Here is a 16,263-nt window from a genome sequence, read left to right as displayed (position 1 = left end):
TGTAAACAACCTGCTGCCTCTGACTGCTCTGCAGTGCTCTCGTGTAGCAACAAAACCCCCGTACTTGTGACAGTGCTCGTTAATACAGCCGCCTTCTGGTTCGCTTTGGGTACCTGTATGCACCTCGTGCTGTACTTGAAATAGCAGAGAACACCGTGTTGGGAGTTGTGTTACACAGACTATGTAAGGATCATCACTGGGCACCTCGTGATGCCTTCCCTGTGATCAGCAGAAGAGACGCGATGAAATAAACGGTAGATGTGATGTCTCACTAGAATGACAACAGCATTCCAGAGGTGGATGTTTTGCTGGTTTTGTTGTACTGCTTGATGTGTATCTTGAATAAAGTCTTAATCTTTTCTTTAAGAAAAATCAAAACAACTGTAGTCTGTTCAATGTATCTGGCAGGCCAGAATCGTTCCTTTGATCGCTGTATGATTTTTACTCTCACTTTTGGCTGACTGTATATAGATGTACTCAGTGCTGCATGTCCTTCACAACTTTTCTGTATGATGAACTGGAAAAAATACAGCTGCTGAACACTCTGAGTAACCAGTGAATTCATTGATGCACGACAGCCGTGTGCAGCAAACCATCTCTTACTATTGCAGATGGCTCAGGAGCTGATAACAGGGACTGCCTAATTAATAATGGGCTCATTTCTAGTGGATGTGTTCAAACTGCTGCTGAAAGCAACTGCTTTTCACATACTTAAGTCACTGGTTTTGTGAGAAACCCCCTACCCTGGCCCTTTGAAAGTGAAAGCAGACCAGTTACATTGCAGTTTACACTGCAAAAGGACCCTATGATAAATCCTTGGCCTTGTTTCACCTGTGCACACAAACTGAGATGTACAGCATGTAACGAACAAGAGAATGTTAAAACTGACTGCTTGAGACCGCATTGTGGCCTTTTGATATTTGAAGGGAGAGTATAAACAGGAGGGGTACAACTGTTTATGAGGGTGGATGGTGATAGGACAAGGGGGAATGGTTTTAAAGTGAGACAGAGGAGGTTTAGGTCAGATATTAGGAGGAAGTTTTTCACACAGAGGGTGGTAATGCACTGGAACAGGTTGCCCAAGGAGGCTGTGGATGCCCCATCCCTGCAGGCATTCAAGGCCAGGCTGGATGTGGCTCTGGGCAGCCTGGTCTGCTGGTTGGTGACCCTGCACATAGCAGGGGGTTGGAACTGGATGAGCTTTGTGGTCCTTTTCAACCCAGGCCATTCTGTGATTCTGTGATGGTGTGAGGACCCAGCAAATCTACTCCACTACTCAAGAACCAACAAAAGAGACAAAATTGAGTCCTACAAGGAAGGTTCTGTTAAGAAATTTGGCTAATGCCTCTTTAAGTAAGTTAGCAAAACTGCACGTAACTGTGGGTGCTAACATGGAAACAGGGCAAGAGTTTGCATGGCACAATAACAGGCAGCAACTCTGGAATCCCTCTCTCCTTTCTTCCCATGCCTAAGGAAGGTTCCTTGTAGCGAGCTACCAAGAAGCAGAGACAAAGAATATCCTTAAGTTAAACGTGTTTCTTTTAACAAAACTCAAGATTAAATATGTTTAATTATTCACTGTCTTTTAGTAATGTTTAGACTGCATTCATCCACAAACATTATGTTAAACACAATCGTAGGAAACCACCAGACATCTGAACACGCAGGTGACAAGTCTGGCTGTCATCACTGCCAAGTAAAACACAAGTTGTTCCTCAAAGTAGTCTTTACTATTCCTTTATTTTGGGCCATACTTCTGAGCAGATGATACGCATATGTTTATTTATAAAATAATTACAGATTCCTACAGAGGAAGATTTGTGCGGTCGTGATACTTCTGGTAGGGATCATCAACATACCAATTTCTTCTTTTCCAGAAAGAAGTGGTCATCTTATCCAGGAGTTTACACTGCGTTCTGTTGCACAACACAAACTCTCTCAAGCGCTTCTTCTGGGCAGTAGACTTCTTCCACAATCTCTTCTTGTAACCAGACTGCATAGGAAATACACAGTGAGTTGCTGCCAATACACACATATTGCAATACCCATAAGCAAACTAGCATAAATCCCCCACTTTCAGGAAGTGGAGGAGATGCACACTTCCATACCAGCTCTGTCCATCAGAACAAAAGCAATGAATCATAGAATGGCCTGGGTTGAAAAGGACCACAAAGATCATCCAGTTCCAACCCCCTGCTATGTGCAGGTTGCCAACCAGCACACCAGGCTGCCCAGAGCCACATCCAGCCTGGCCTTGGATGCCTGCAGGGATGGGGCATCCACAGCCTCCTTGGGCAACCTGTTCCAGTGCATCACCACCCTCAATGAGCCCATTGTTTTAAATAGGTTTATAATACCAGAACAAAACAAAATCGTACCTTTCTCCTAACCCAAAGACCATTGTGCAGTCGGAGAAACCTCTTAACAACAGCTTTCACAGACTTCCTCTTTCCCTTCCGTAGACTACAGTAAGTGAGAGGCCTTACGGGCTGCTGAAGTAGGTTTGGAAGTAGAGGTGTGAGTCTGAAGACAACAGAAGGAGGAGGTAATACAACAGGAATGTAAATGTGGTTAAATGCTAAACTGTAAACACTCAGCTGTACTGGTATTCAGAAGTTATTTGGAGGATATATCTGGATTTGTTTAGCTTTGAGAAGGGTCTGGGAAACCTCACAGCAGCCTCCCAGTACTTGAAGGGAGCTTATGAGCAGTAGAGCGACTGACTTCTACATAGCGTGATAACGGCAGGTCGGGAGGGAGTAACAAAATAAGGATGAATAATAAAACCTCTCACAGAGGGGAGATTTAGGTTAGATGCCAGGACATGCCCTGCCCAGAGGGCTGCGATGCCCTGGCACTGCGGTACTCAAGGCCGGGTCGGATGGGCGGCACGGCCAGCCCCGTACCTGCTGAGCAGCGCGGAACCCCCGCCGGGCACGATGCCGAGGGTCAGCGGTTTCCCCAGCGGAGCCGCCGCCCGCGCTCGGCTGTGGCAGCAGTGGACGGACGCGGTTCGTCCCGCAGCGACGGGAGCCCAGCGCGCGAGCGGCCGCAGCATCCCTGCGGAGAGAGACGGCCTTCAGCAGCGCCGAGCGGCCCCGGGCCGCCGCCATTTCACGGGCACCCCCTCCTCCGACATGGCCGCATGCCTCCCTCCCGCTCCCCTCCCGTTCCTCACACACAGACCCGCCAGAGCCCCTCGCACCGCCGCTGCCGCCATGTCCCCGCGCCCAGCCTACGGCAGCCGGCGGAGATCAGGCCGGGCCGCGCCAACACACGGCTGCAGAGCGCCGCGTCCCCGCTGGGAGGAGCGCGGCCCCCTCCGGGCGCTTTCTAAAATGGCGGACCGAGCACGTGACCCGCTCGTTCCTCTCTGATTGGGAGCGTCGCCCGTCACTCTCTCGAAGCGGGGGCCACGCCCCCCACGGGAGGGGCGGTCCGCGCATGCGCACCGTGCCCTGCTCGCGGTGAGGGGCGGAGGCGGGAGGCGCTGGGAGTTCTCGTGAGCGGCGCCTTCCTGCAGCCTGCCCTCGGCCGCCGCCGGTTCCGAGGCGATGCTGCGGGCCTGTCAGCGAGCGGGGGTCGCGGTGGCCGCGCAGGTGAGCGGGGCTGAACGGAGCGGAGCGGGAGGGAGAAGACGCGCGGCCTCCTGGGAGAAGCGCCACCAGTCGGTATGAGTGGCGTCTGCCCTCTGGCTGACGGTGGCAGCGCGCTGTGGGGCATGCGGTTGAGGCGCTGAGGAGCAGCGCGTTCTCCAGCCGCGGCCCCATCTGCTCTGAATGACTCCCCACGCGGCCGCCGCGATTGGCCGCTCGGTTTCTGAGGGACGGCCGTGAGAGCCAATGGGACGCCGCGGCGGGCGGGAGCCGTCAGCTCGCTCCTGGGCTGCACTACGAGTACCGGCGTGCGGCGCGGCCTGATTTGCGTAGGGCGGCGGGAAGCGGCGGCCGCGAGGCGTGACGGTCCTCGGAGTCCGCTTGGGTGACCCGGATGGAGCCGGGTGGGCCCGGAGGTGGCGGCGCTCGGCCGGCTGCCGGGCGGCGGGACGGCGGGCCTGGCGGCGGCGGGAAGGACGTGACCTTGCGGGGGGTGGGCGCCTCGCGGCGGTCCCGCATCGAGGCCTGGGCCGGCCGTTGGCTGAGGGAAACCGCCACTGAATGAGGCTGTGGGGCTCCGGCCAAGGGCAGCCGGTGCGCTCTGAGATCAGGGCCTGTGGAAAGTCTGAGCTGAGAGATGGAAACCAGACTTCCGCTGGTGTTTGTCACATAGAGCTCTGTGCATGCGCGAGAGCATGTCCAGAACGGCTGCACAGTGCTGGAAATCAGGTGCTGTGCTTTGAATCATACAATCATAGAATGGCCTGAGCTGAAAAGGACCACAGTGATCATCCAGTTCCAACCCCCTGCTATGTGCAGGGTCACCAACCAGCAGACCAGGCTGCCCAGAGCCACATCCAGCCTGGCCTTGGATGCCTCCAGGGACAGGGCATCCACAGCCTCCTTGGGCAACCTGTTCCAGTGCCTTTGCCCTGTTAAGGTCTGACAGTCTCAGCACAGCGTTCTGTGTGCGTTGTGTGTTGCTGATGGGTCACCCAGGCACTGTAAACTTTGCAAGGCTCAGCCTTCCCCCGGGTTTCCTTCCAGTGTTGGTGAAGTTCAGCCCTTTCTCACCTGACCGCTCCCTCAGCCATCACTGAAATCCATCCACTTGCAGCTGTAAGCACATCAGCTGCTCCTTCTGTCAGTGCATCTCGTGTCACCTTTGCAAGTCATGGAATCACAGGATGGTTTGGGTTGGGAAGGACCTTACAGATTGCCCAGAATGCTGGGGGTGCCCTGTCTCTGGAGGTGCTTAAGGCCAGGTTGGTTTGAGCCCTGGGCAGCCTGAGCTGTTATGGGGCAGCCAGAGGGGAGCGGGAGGTTTAGCTTGGACTGAATGAATGCAGAGAATGAGGTTGTGCTCTCTGTGTCGCTGCTTGAGGCTATGCATGAAGCACTTGTGTGCGAGGCAGGGCTTGTTAATTATGTGGATCATCTCAAATTCTGGAGTCCCTGCCGTTCTGTTGGCTGCAGGGAAGGTGTGATGTACCTTGTGGAGTGGTTTTTGTAGCAATGCAATAGCAGGTAATTAATGTAAAACAAGGAGCTTTCCAAGAGTTAGGTAAATTAAATAGCACAGGAGTGCTGAGTAGGAGGAAGAAATGGCAGCAGCTGTTCCCAGTGCCCTGTGCAGGGGTCTGTGCTGTCTGCCTGGCTTCTTAGGTCAGATTTATGTCAACCCACTGCTTAACCGGTCTTTCTGGTAAATCTTCATTTTGAGGTAAAATAGGAGATAAAAATCTTAGGTAATGTTATCTCTGCTAAGTAGAATATGGTAAAATATCTCTCCTCACATGGTAATTTCATTTATAATATAATCAGATCTCTGTCTTGAAAGTGGCTGCGTGTTTGAAACGTGTTTGTGTCTCGTGAAGGAGCTGCAAGCGTACAAGCAGCCGTAGCTCTCAGACCGAGCTGAGCTGCTGTGCGTTGGGATGAGGAGAGGCTGAGATGTGCTCACTGCCTGACTTTGCTCTCCTCCACCCCTCACAGAACTGCCGGTGCAGGAGGGCAGCGCTCCGTCCGCCACGACTGAGCTGCGGATATGCGACCACGTCGGGGGAGTCCAGGTGCGTCGGAGGGTTTGGAGGGGTGGAGGTGATGCTTCCATCCCTTGGTCTGTCCCACACCCTTGGGTTGGTGGCCGCCTTCTGGATCACAGTGGGTGTTCCCAGGCGTAGGCTGAAGTTTTAAAATCTGTTGGAGGCTTTCTTGTCGTACAGTGGGATTTACGTCATTTTTGCTCTTTCTCCCTTTCCCTCCAGCGGTTCTGTAGGCAAAATCATTGGTGCCAGCGTCTTGTTTGTGGGTGGAGGAGTAGGGGGAACCGTCCTGTATGCCAGCTACGACCCACGTTTCCGGGAGAATGTAGAGAAAGCCATTCCCTACTCTGACAAACTGTTTGAGATGGCGCTCGGTCCTGCGCCTTACAGTGTGCCCATGCCAAAGAAACCGGTAAGCGGCTCCCATTCACCGCCCTCCTGCACACTTCACTTTTCCTTGTTTAGAGAGAGATCTGCTCTTAGTTTTCAAATTCCAACCAGTTTTGTTATGCACTAGGTTTAAGAATTATGAACTGAGCACTTTTGGTTTAGATTGTTACTCTTTGAGATGATACCGAACCACACTGTGGGTCCCTTCCTGTTTCAAACTCATCTCATGAATTACTGATTCAATAGAACCACTGCTGACTACTGTGTAACAGTGCTGCTTGTACATTTCCCTTTATAATGGAATGATCGTAGAACGGCCTGGGTTGAAAAGGCCCACAATGATCACCCAGTTCCAACCCCCTGCTATGTGCAGGGTCACCAATCACCAGACCAGGCTGCCCAGAGCCACATCCAGCCTGGCCTTGAATGCCTCCAGGGATGGGGCATCCACAGCCTCCTTGGGCAACCTGTTCCAGTGCGTCACCAGCCTCTGTGTGAAAAACTTCCTCCTAATATCTGACCTAAACCTCCCCTGCTTCAGTTTAAAACCATTCCCCCTTGTCCTATCACTATCCACCCTTGTAAACAGCCGTTTCCCCTCCTGTTTATATGCTCCCTTCAAGTACTGGAAGGACACAGTGAGGTCTTCCTGGAGCCTTTTCTTCTCTAAGCTAAACAAGCCCAGTTCCCTCAACATTTCTTTATAGGAGAAATGTTTGGCACGTTTTGAATATGACAGTGTAGCTTTGTATACATACCTTAACTCATTTTTATTTGTAGGAGAAACTGCCACTACTGAATGTTCAGCTTTGCAGGAATGAAAATTATAAGCATTCTCTCTAAATTAAAAATCAAGGTGAAAAATTAGATGGCCTCGCTGTCATTCTCATTTGTACTTTGAAGGCTGGATTTACGATACAGCTGTCTGGATGTGGAAGTATTGTTTGCCATTCAGTGGAGTTGGTGACACACAAAAACTGTTTGGAAAACTGACAGTATTTCTTACTCTTGGTTCTCGAGGTACAACAAGGTCCACTGAAGATCTCATCCGTAGCAGAAGTAATGAAAGAATCCAAACAGCCTGCTCCCAAATCCCAGACCAGCAAAACAGAAGCTGTTGCTCCTTCAGAGGAAAAAGAAGGTAACTTACAGAATGTCACACAGAGAGAAGCAGAAGTGCAAATGTTCTCTTGTACCATGCATCCCACAGCAGGTGAAGATAGGCTTTGGGAATGGTTGCAGATGTGTATGCTGTAGGTTTTTAGAATTAATATTCTTTTTAATCATAGGGAAATTTGCCCAGAAAGGCTTGAGCTGTTTTTGCTTAGTTAAGTTTATGTTCCTTAGAATATTTGGAATCTAATATAAATGACTGTGCTCCATAGTTCTACATACAAGGCTCACTGTGGATGCTGGACTCTTGAGATGTTCTCTCTTTTTCTTAAGCAACTGTAGTATGGCTTAATTGAGATAATTCTTGAGCTGCTTGTAAAGCCAGATTAAAAGGAACATAGAGCCACAGTTGTCATCTTTGTTCCTTTATCTGTCATGTCAGGTGAAGATTTGTGTGTGTGTAATTAATGCTGTCTCCTTTTCTGTAAATAATAACATGAAAGCCCAAATAATGTTCCTCCAGAGGAAAAACCCAGTGTTTATTATTTCCCTGTTCTCACTGTAGTGCATACTAACTGTTTCAGTTCTGTAACTGTCCTTAACAGCAGGCACAGCTGCAGCACAGATCATCTCTGCAACAGGGGTAGCCGTGTCGGTGCCAGCTCCGGGGATACAGACTGAAGAAGGTGAAAAAGACTGCATGAATTCCACACAGAAAATCAAAGTCTTGTCGCTTCAAACGCACCGATTCTTGGTTCTGGGTCGATATTTGTCATTTTTGAGAAGCACTCTTTGTGCCTTTTGTAGATCTTCCATCATTTGTTAATAGATTTTCAGCATGGTGAGCAAGTGAGATTGATGGTGGGGAGAGTTACAGGGATGGATGTGAGGGGAGGGTCTGCCTGTCTGCTGAATGGAAGCTGCACGGCCCAGTTTGCCTCTGCTGTTGGTGGCTTTCTGACCGTGCTTTAGAAGAGCTCTGCAGGGCCAAGTGCAGCACCTTCACTTTACAGTTATGGATACAAAAAAGCTTGAGGTAGTTTTGGTACGGCTTTGTTCGGAAGTCAGATGTATAAAATGATGCTAACTACCAAAGTCAATTTTAAAAAGAAAGTTACTTCCTACAAGTGGTCTGTACAGCAGTTGGGATGGAACAGTTGAATCTGATGCTTAAACAATTTCTCTGCTTTTATAAAGAACACGAGGGCTCCCATGCTATAAAAGAACGATCACCAGACGAAGTTGCAGCTCGTCTTGCCCAGCAAGACAAAGAGGAGCAAGAGAAGATCTCAGGTAAATCCATACCTGGAGTTTTCCCACACACACTGTAAGGGACTAAGGAATTGTTTCCCAACTGACCAACTCCTGTGGGCCACAGAAAATTGTAAGGCTACGTTTGAGATGTAATGTGGCACTGCAGTGATGAGTCTTCAGTTAATTCCAGTATTTTTTCCAGCCCTTGCAGCAACGTTGGAAGGAGCCCTGAGCTCTACGGCTCGTATAACACTTCAGGCAATCACTGCACAGGAATCTGCTGTGCAAGCAGTGAATGCTCACTTGCAGATACTGAAGGAGGCAATGGATGACTCAGAGGTAAATTGGGCAGCTGGGGACTTGTGCTCAGCAGCAATTCATCTTGTAGTTAAAATCTGAGGTTTCATCTTTGTCACAGTTTTACCTGATCTTCCCACTTGCAAAATGTATGATTTAATAGTAAAGTGCTTCTGCTTTTGACATGTTTTTCCCTCCAACTCATTCCCTTTCTGTGAGTAGAAAAGTTAAGTCAACATGCTGATAATCTTCAATGTCTTGTGGTATTTTGATTCCCAAGCTCCTTGTTGTCAGGCTGAACAGTGTGACACCCCAAGACAATTCTGTCAAACCATTCCTTTTGCCTAAGTCTTCCTAGAATATTGTTCTATTCCTGGTCTGGAATGGCTTTGCATTGTCTAGAGATGGGTAGGGGTTGTGAGCAATAGCAGCTTGTGGTTCTGGTGTGCTGATGTCCCACTTTGTGTAGGACTGCTGCTTCCTGGTAAGTTCTGTTGCAGAGGGTGTAATGGGGTGGTTAATCACAACGTCAAGGATCAAAGCCAAAACAAAACGTTGGAAGGAAGAAATTCTTAGAGCTTCAAGCTGTGTTGTTGGTGAAACAAAAGCATTTTCTCAGGCTGAGTGAAGTGAGCATTGCAGATTCTGAATCTTGGATGCTATCTGTGGGGTGATTTTGTAATGTAGGGATTGTCATAACACTGATGAAAAACGTGTTGCTTCTCAGAGCGCTGGGGAGAAGAAATCAGCTCAGTGGCGCACTCTGGAGGAGGCTCTGAAAGATCGAAGGAGGGCAGTGGATGAAGCTGCTGATGTCCTTCTGAAAGCCAAGTGAGTCCCTGGCTTTACGACACAAAACACAGCGCGCGTGGGCTGGCAGCCAGTAGATGAGTTTCTAGACAGAAAGTAGCATCACTTGTGTGCGATGAGTTGATGTGTTTGTTCACATCATTAAAATAGGGTGAATATCTATTGGTGAATATCTGCAGGTCTGCTGCCTGCACATCTTAGGTGCCTACCACGTGGTACGACACTCATTTCTCTCTGTAAGAACTTACCTGCTGTCTGTACTTACATACAGTGTTGGTTAGTTCAAGTAAGATTAAATAAGACAATCAGCCATAATCCTTTTAATATCATTTTGGATAATTTAATCATTATTATGCCTACTGTAAGAATTCCATTGCTGCACTCTGTGTCTGTTGAGTCAGTAACATCATTAGCTTCTCGTAGCTGCAGTGTAAAATTAAATCATTAGCTTCTCCTAGCTGTGATGTAGAATTCTTACAGTGCTGTTTGTTGGTTCCATCCTTCAGCAGAGCTGCCCATAAGGCTGGATATTTCTGAGATGTGTGCTTAGTGAAAACCTGAATTCTGAAGCGAGGCACTGCTCGCAACCTCAGGTTCTCTATAAATTACACTGATGTACATCAGGTCATTATGCAGTGATTGCAGCAGCACAAGTAAGTTGATGGGCAAAAGCTGTTCTTGTAGTGAGGATAGAAATAAATTTGGGAACTCCTGAACGCTTCTGAGGCTGAGGGGGCAATAGGAAATAGAGGGGAACATCTTTGAAGCAGCACAGTTGTAGGCTGTGTACAGGCTGGTAGAATCTTTAGGAAGAAACCTCTCAGATCACCAAGTCCAACTTTTAAAGCATCACCAGTGCACCCACTGGTTATCAAGGAGTTCTTCCTGTAGAAATAGACAGCATAAAGTGATCTTTACTCTGGGGTTATGCAGTAAGACCATTATGCGTTATAATCAGCAGCTTCTTTTCTTTTCAGAGAGGAGTTAGAGAAAACAAAAGGAGTAATTGAGAATGCCAAGAAGTCTCAGATCCCAGGAGCCAAAGCTCACATTATTGCTGCAGAGGAAAATCTTCATCATATGATAGTTGACTTGGACAACGTAGTGAAAAAGGTAATGCTTCAGCTGTTCTTCATCAGCATTAGAACGAGGACTCCGTGGCAGCGAGTGAGACTTAGGGCTCACTGCTGAGAAGGTTACTTTTTAACCTTGAGAAGGAACTTGTTTCTTTGGATCTGGGGCACACCTATATAATCATCAGGTTGGGGAGGAGTCTGCTGATGACTTTGTGGGTAGATCACTTTACAGCTCAGGAAATAGATGATGAAAAGTCAAGTTGAAATCATGTCCCTTTGCAGGATAATTGATTCCTCTGATGCATTCTCAGTGGAGAATTTCACTTAAGAGTGGGAGTAGGGAACTTACTGAGGGTTGGGCAGCTCCCTGCTGGGGCTGTGTGATAGCAGCACTGCTCTGATGGCAGAAAACATTCTGTAATGAAGGAGTAGAGCTGGTTATCTTTAAAGGCAGCTACTGAGTTTAAGATACTATCTTGTTTTTTTTCTGGGCTACAGATTGACTATAAAGAGAGTGTGCATGTGGAGAAGTAGATCTGTGCAGTTGGTGTGAAGAGTTACTTTATGTAAGAGGCTTGATATCACAGGCCAGCTTTTCCCCAAGTGAGGATAAAGATCTCTGCCACTAACTCAGGTTTGCTCTTAGATGAAGTCTCCATGCCTTGAAAGATAAGCCAGTGTCCTTTTTTGTTTGTTACAGGTTCAGGCAGCGCAGTCTGAGGCCAAGATTGTGGCTCAGTATCACGAACTTGTGGCTACAGCAAGAGAGGAGTTTCAGAAAGAGCTCGACAGCATCACCCCCGATGTGCAGCCGGGCTGGAAGGGGCTCAGTAAGTCTGGGGTGACGGCAGTGAAGTAACCATAGAGCAGGTCATAGAGCAGCTGTAACAGTGTCTGCTTTCAGGATTCCCTGATTCTGAGCTTCCTGATTCTTTTTAAATGACTGAAAGAGCGAATTCACTGCTCTTCACATACTTTACTCATCCTGCTGTGTTAGTTCTAAATGAGAGTGACACAAGAGCTGATCTGGAGTAACAGAAGCAGTGAATGGCTGCATGGTGTTTTCCAGCTGCTACAGTTCTTTGTCTGATGTCTGACATCTGGTACACCCATGTTTTTGAGGTGCTTGGGTTTTTCAGCTGGAATTCTTTCCTTCTTTCCTTATAAAAGAAAAAAGTGAAGCAAGAAATGTGATCCAGAAGTACAGTTAGAATCTTTCAGCCTCACTAGAGGGATAAATGTATCACTTGGAGTTGCTGGAAGGTTCAGATACCACATCAGGCAAGCAGGGAAGAAGTCAGGTTCACAATTAAGTACTTGTGGCTTAAGTAAGTCAGCTCATCATCTGTGATCCTCTTTCTTAATAGTACTTAATGCTCTAGAAACATGAAGGTTAGTCCACAAACGAGCCTTCAAAGCTAAATGAAAACACTAGGTCTCTGGAACGCTCAGGGTCTTTACTTTTAAGAAGTTAGAAAAACTTGCTAGGTTAACAAACTTTGCAATTTGCTGTGCTGTCTCTTATGTACAATCTTCTGAGGTATTAATTCTGAAGAAAACAGGATTTTGGGTTCTGGAGATGGAGCTGCCATTCCTAATGCAGGATAAGGGAAGGATGTCCTGAGTGTTGTGAGCACTGCTTTTCTGAGAGGGAACCTCCTGGCAGCTTCCAGGCGTTCAGTTTCACACCACTGTGACCCTACGAAGTGTACAGGACTGACCTGATAGTGGCTCTCACTGCTGCTTGGAAATTTGTCTCTTAACCAACTGCTCCTCATTGCTAAAAACCTGGAAATTCTCAGTGTCCTGTTGCACTTCTTTACTCCAAACTTGTATTCCTCACTTTGGCTGAACCTGAAGGTTCATCTGTGGGTTTCCAAAGGCAGCTGTGGTGAGGATGTTTCAGGTTACATCTTGCTTGTAACATAGAGAGATCTCTGGAGTCAACACACTGTTCTTAAACTCCTGAAGCCTTGGATCATTCTAGAGCAGAAGTTGTTAGTTGTCTCTTTACTTTAGCACGACTGACTGCTATAGTGAATGTGCATTAACTTTTCCATCCTCTCCTCTTTCTGTTGCAGACATAAGTGATCTAGGTGAGTTCCTGCAACTTTTCCTGGTCTTGTGAATGTTCTCTCTTTCCTCTTTGTCCTTTTTTATGTTTGTGTGGTGCACCACTTTAAATTATACACAGTGTCAACAAAGTGGTGAAAAGTATCCCTGAAACATTTCAGACTGGGCTGTGCTTTGGGATCCTTCCCACTAGTTCTGCATGTGCAGCTTAAACCAGACTTTGCCTAGCAGCTCTCACTTGCCAGGTGAGTGTGGTTTGCATCTGAAAGCCACTCTTCCATTTGCTTTGTTAATTTCAGCCAGTCACCAGTTGAGCTCCTGAGATTCCAATAAGAAACAGAAACTAATCAATTCTAATTAACAGTGGTTAATTCTAATTGGAAGGCCCAACTTCTGGCCTGATTGAGGCCAGCTCCTGCGATACTGCCAGCATGCCTGGGTGCTCTGAGCTAGGTCACCAAATCAATCAACTGAATTTGAATTTCATCTTCATGATTGATTTACTCTCGATTCTGAGGTTGATTTTCTTTTTTTTTTTTCTTCCTTTTGATCAAAGAAAACTAAATTTTAGAACTGGAGTAAACCCCAGCTTTATTTTATAATAGCAGTAATTTCAACTGCTGAGCTCCCTAGTGGTGCTGCTCAGCTTCCGGGTCAGACACGAGCACTGCTGCACCAGATAACAAATAGCAAATCTGGCTGTGAACAGTTGGCCTGGAGAACTGCTGAAGAGCGTAAGTCATAGATGTGAATGATTCGATTGAACTATGGTAATTTTTCTCCAAGTGATAGGAAGTACTTGCAGATTTGGTTCAGAAAGGAGCATCGGGTGAGCATTACCACCAGTCAGCATCTCCTAAAAGGGGCTCACAGGTCAACTGAGTGTGGACCCTTGGAGCTCTCCAGGGGGAGGTGGGGCAGCTTCTCTGCAGCCCTTTCTAACACCCAGTTGTTTTTCAGCTGGGCAGCTGTCAACAGACGACTTGAATTCTCTGATTGCACACGCACATCGTCGCATCGACCAGCTGAACAAGGAGCTGGCTGAGCAGCGCGTCAGGGAGCAGCAGCACATCGAGTTGGCCCTGGAGAAGCAAAAACTTGAAGACAAAAAGGCACTTGAGGCAGCTGTGGCGAAAGCACTGGAGCATCACAAAAGCGAGATTGAAATAGAACAGGAGAAGAAGGTAAAGTGGTGGAACTCACCTTGAAGAGGGGCACAGGGAGCAGCAGGGGGCTTCGGGTTGAGGCCCCCCTGCCTTGCTAAGCGTGGAAGGGAGGTTTTGAGTGGGGAAGCTTCTTCAGATGTAGAATGGCTGCTCTTTGCAATCTTTAGGAAAAGGCTTATCTGTAAGAGTGGCCCTTGACAGCTCTGTAAGATGAAATGTGAGCTTAAATCTGTAACACTTCTATGAAAATGTACCCTGATGGGTAACAAGTGCAGTGCAATAGCAGCTGTTTAATTGTGTGCAGGTTGAAGAGGTCCGAGAGGTGATGGAGAGCGAAATGAGGACGCAGCTCCGGCGGCAGGCAGCTGCCCACACCGATCACCTGCGGGATGTTCTTAAGATCCAGGAACAGGAGCTGAAGGTGGAATTTGAGCAGGTGAGGCAGAGGAGTTCCCCCAGGGGCTGAGTGGGAATTTGGCTAAAATGCTGGTGGTGAAGCCTCGCAACATTTTGCTGGAGGAGATGTGAACCATCTTCTGGAACACTCAGTGGGAGCTGGAGAGGGAATCTCCTCATCTGCGGGAGATGAAGAAGTCCTTCAGCATGTAGGTTTTATGCTGAGTTGTCTTAAGCTCCTCGGCTATATGTGAAAATTTGGTAATTAGAAATTCATTAACTGTTAATTTCACCACCTTAAAAAGACTTATTACCAGTGTATTTACTATGTGTGTTGTCTGTAGCAAGAACAAAAGCATACAGAAACATATCTTACAAAGAGGTTGAATACAGTTAGTTAAAGAGCTCTTTCTGGCCTGATGATGTACATATCTATTGCAGAACTTGTCGGAGAAACTCAGCGAGCAAGAAATGCAATTCCGACGCCTTACTCAGGAGCAGCTTGACAACTTCACGCTGGATATAAACACTGCCTACGCCAGGCTGAAAGGAATTGAGCAAGCAGTTGAGAGTGAGCACAGATCTCATCTCTTTAAGGAGCAGTCACGGTTCTTATCCAAATCTGGTGCCTGAACACTGGATCAGCCATGTGGCTGCTGGTTTGCCCTTGGCTGAGTACTCAATAAATCCCAGCTGCAGAGTCCAAAGCTGGTTCTGCCAAAGCCACAGCTTTGCTCTGTTGGCAGGGACTCTGACCCTGAGGTGTGGAACAGACTTGCTGTGAGCAGGTGGCAAGGGGGTGGCTGCTTTAGGAAGTGTTCAGAGGGATGGCTTTAGCTGCTTGAAAGCTTTTGTATTCCATGTTTTTTCTGTCTGTGTGCCCCAACTGAGAGCCCCTTTGACTTACTTTGCAGGTCATGCAGTAGCAGAAGAGGAGGCCAGAAAGGCCCATCAGCTGTGGCTTTCTGTGGAGGCACTCAAATACTGCATGAAGACAGCCTCTGGTGACAGCCCCACAGAGCCACTGGAGAGCGCAGTGAAGGCCATCAAGGCCAGCTGCTCTGACAACGCCTTTACAGAAGCCTTAACAGCAGCCCTCCCCCAGGAGTCTCTGACACGAGGAGTGTACAGCGAAGAGGCCCTCAGAGCACGTTTCTACACAGTCCAAAAACTGGCAAAAAGAGTGGCTATGATTGACGAAACAAGAAACAGCTTGTATCAGTACTTCCTGTCATACCTGCAGTCCCTTCTTGTGTTCCATCCTCAACAGCTGAAGCCGCCAACCGAGCTCAGCCCCGATGACCTCGATACCTTTAAATTACTGTCTTACGCTTCCTACTGCATTGAACACGGAGATCTGGAGCTGGCAGCTAAATTCGTCAACCAGTTAAGAGGAGAGTCCAGGAGAGTTGCACACGACTGGCTGACTGAAGCTCGAATGACCCTCGAAACCAAACAGATAGTGGATATCCTGACAGCATACGCCAGCGCTGTGGGGCTGGGAACAACTCAAGTGCAGTGAGCTCGGACTGTTGGTTCAGAGGCAGTTCAGCAGTTGCTCACGCTGCAGAGAAACCCAATGACCTCCAAGGGTGAGCTCCTAAGGGTTGCAAACCAACCAGCTGGTGGGGGCGGGCTGGAAGCGTTAAAGCGTGGGTCCCGTCCTGTTTCCTTGCACTGTATTTAATTTACCACCTGTTGTATTTGTACCGGTTTTGCGTTATCATGACCACCGACTTCAGGAAGCTTCTTCACAATCTGTGTAACTATTTTGTTTCCCCATCTTATCAAGCAGGCTTGTGATCCAACCAAAATGTTTGTAACCTATCATTATTGATTTGCCACGTTGTCAGCTGAATAAAATAAGGCTTCAACCACTCTCCCTGCTTTTCAGTTTCCTCCTTCATAGCAAAGACAGCTGCCATGCAGGAACTGCTTTTCTCAGTGAGCTGAAGACGACAAGGCTTCATCTCTGTACTAATCCTGTTCTCAGAGTTCACTGCTTTGGGAGTACAACTTTGACAAATGTATGTAGAGCAGGCATTAT

General features: G+C 48.0%; 2 protein-coding genes across 4 annotated transcripts; one reads left to right on the top strand and one right to left on the bottom strand.

Moving 5' to 3' along the window:
* Nucleotides 1–1,721: 1,721 nt before the first annotated feature.
* On the bottom strand, nucleotides 1,722–3,351 carry MRPL35 (mitochondrial ribosomal protein L35). Of its 2 annotated transcripts, none has more exons than XM_048943600.1 (4): nucleotides 3,187–3,351; nucleotides 2,907–3,060; nucleotides 2,379–2,523; nucleotides 1,722–1,993 (listed from the first exon to the last, which is right to left on the bottom strand). In XM_048943600.1, exons 1-4 carry the CDS (start codon nucleotides 3,218–3,220, stop codon nucleotides 1,805–1,807), a joined length of 522 nt encoding a protein of 173 aa, XP_048799557.1. In that variant the 5' UTR covers nucleotides 3,221–3,351; the 3' UTR covers nucleotides 1,722–1,804. The 2 variants fall into 2 exon arrangements, with proteins under 2 accessions (XP_048799557.1, XP_048799558.1); XM_048943601.1 differs by having other exon boundaries at nucleotides 3,206–3,328.
* A 78-nt stretch (nucleotides 3,352–3,429) lies between these two features.
* IMMT (inner membrane mitochondrial protein) lies at nucleotides 3,430–16,096 on the top strand. Of its 2 annotated transcripts, XM_048943590.1 has the most exons (15): nucleotides 3,430–3,599; nucleotides 5,592–5,668; nucleotides 5,864–6,053; nucleotides 7,052–7,172; nucleotides 7,750–7,830; nucleotides 8,342–8,437; nucleotides 8,601–8,737; nucleotides 9,423–9,526; nucleotides 10,483–10,618; nucleotides 11,282–11,411; nucleotides 12,663–12,677; nucleotides 13,615–13,838; nucleotides 14,125–14,256; nucleotides 14,658–14,787; nucleotides 15,131–16,096. In XM_048943590.1, exons 1-15 carry the CDS (start codon nucleotides 3,555–3,557, stop codon nucleotides 15,736–15,738), a joined length of 2,226 nt encoding a protein of 741 aa, XP_048799547.1. In that variant the 5' UTR covers nucleotides 3,430–3,554; the 3' UTR covers nucleotides 15,739–16,096. The 2 variants fall into 2 exon arrangements, with proteins under 2 accessions (XP_048799547.1, XP_048799548.1); XM_048943591.1 differs by lacking the exon at nucleotides 12,663–12,677.
* Nucleotides 16,097–16,263: the final 167 nt, after the last annotated feature.

Source organism: Lagopus muta, chromosome 4 (genome assembly GCF_023343835.1).
Source record: "Lagopus muta isolate bLagMut1 chromosome 4, bLagMut1 primary, whole genome shotgun sequence".
Lineage (NCBI taxonomy): Eukaryota > Metazoa > Chordata > Aves > Galliformes > Phasianidae > Lagopus > Lagopus muta.
This window is presented reverse-complemented; position numbering and strand designations above follow the sequence as displayed.

What these genes read in the sequence shown, in the direction of transcription:
- MRPL35 (XM_048943600.1), bottom strand. Translation starts at nt 3,220, where the DNA reads ATGGCGGCAGCGGCGGTGCGAGGGGCTCTGGCGG. An exon ending in GGTGCGAGGGGCTCTGGCGG is followed by an intron (nt 3,061 to 3,186) that starts GTCTGTGTGTGA and finishes CTCTCTCCGCAG; the next exon opens with GGATGCTGCGGCCGCTCGCG. An exon ending in GGTTCCGCGCTGCTCAGCAG is followed by an intron (nt 2,524 to 2,906) that starts GTACGGGGCTGG and finishes TGTTGTCTTCAG; the next exon opens with ACTCACACCTCTACTTCCAA.
- IMMT (XM_048943590.1), top strand. Translation starts at nt 3,555, where the DNA reads ATGCTGCGGGCCTGTCAGCGAGCGGGGGTCGCGGTGGCCGCGCAG. An exon ending in TGCCCATGCCAAAGAAACCG is followed by an intron (nt 6,054 to 7,051) that starts GTAAGCGGCTCC and finishes TTGGTTCTCGAG; the next exon opens with GTACAACAAGGTCCACTGAA. An exon ending in GGAGCAAGAGAAGATCTCAG is followed by an intron (nt 8,438 to 8,600) that starts GTAAATCCATAC and finishes TATTTTTTCCAG; the next exon opens with CCCTTGCAGCAACGTTGGAA.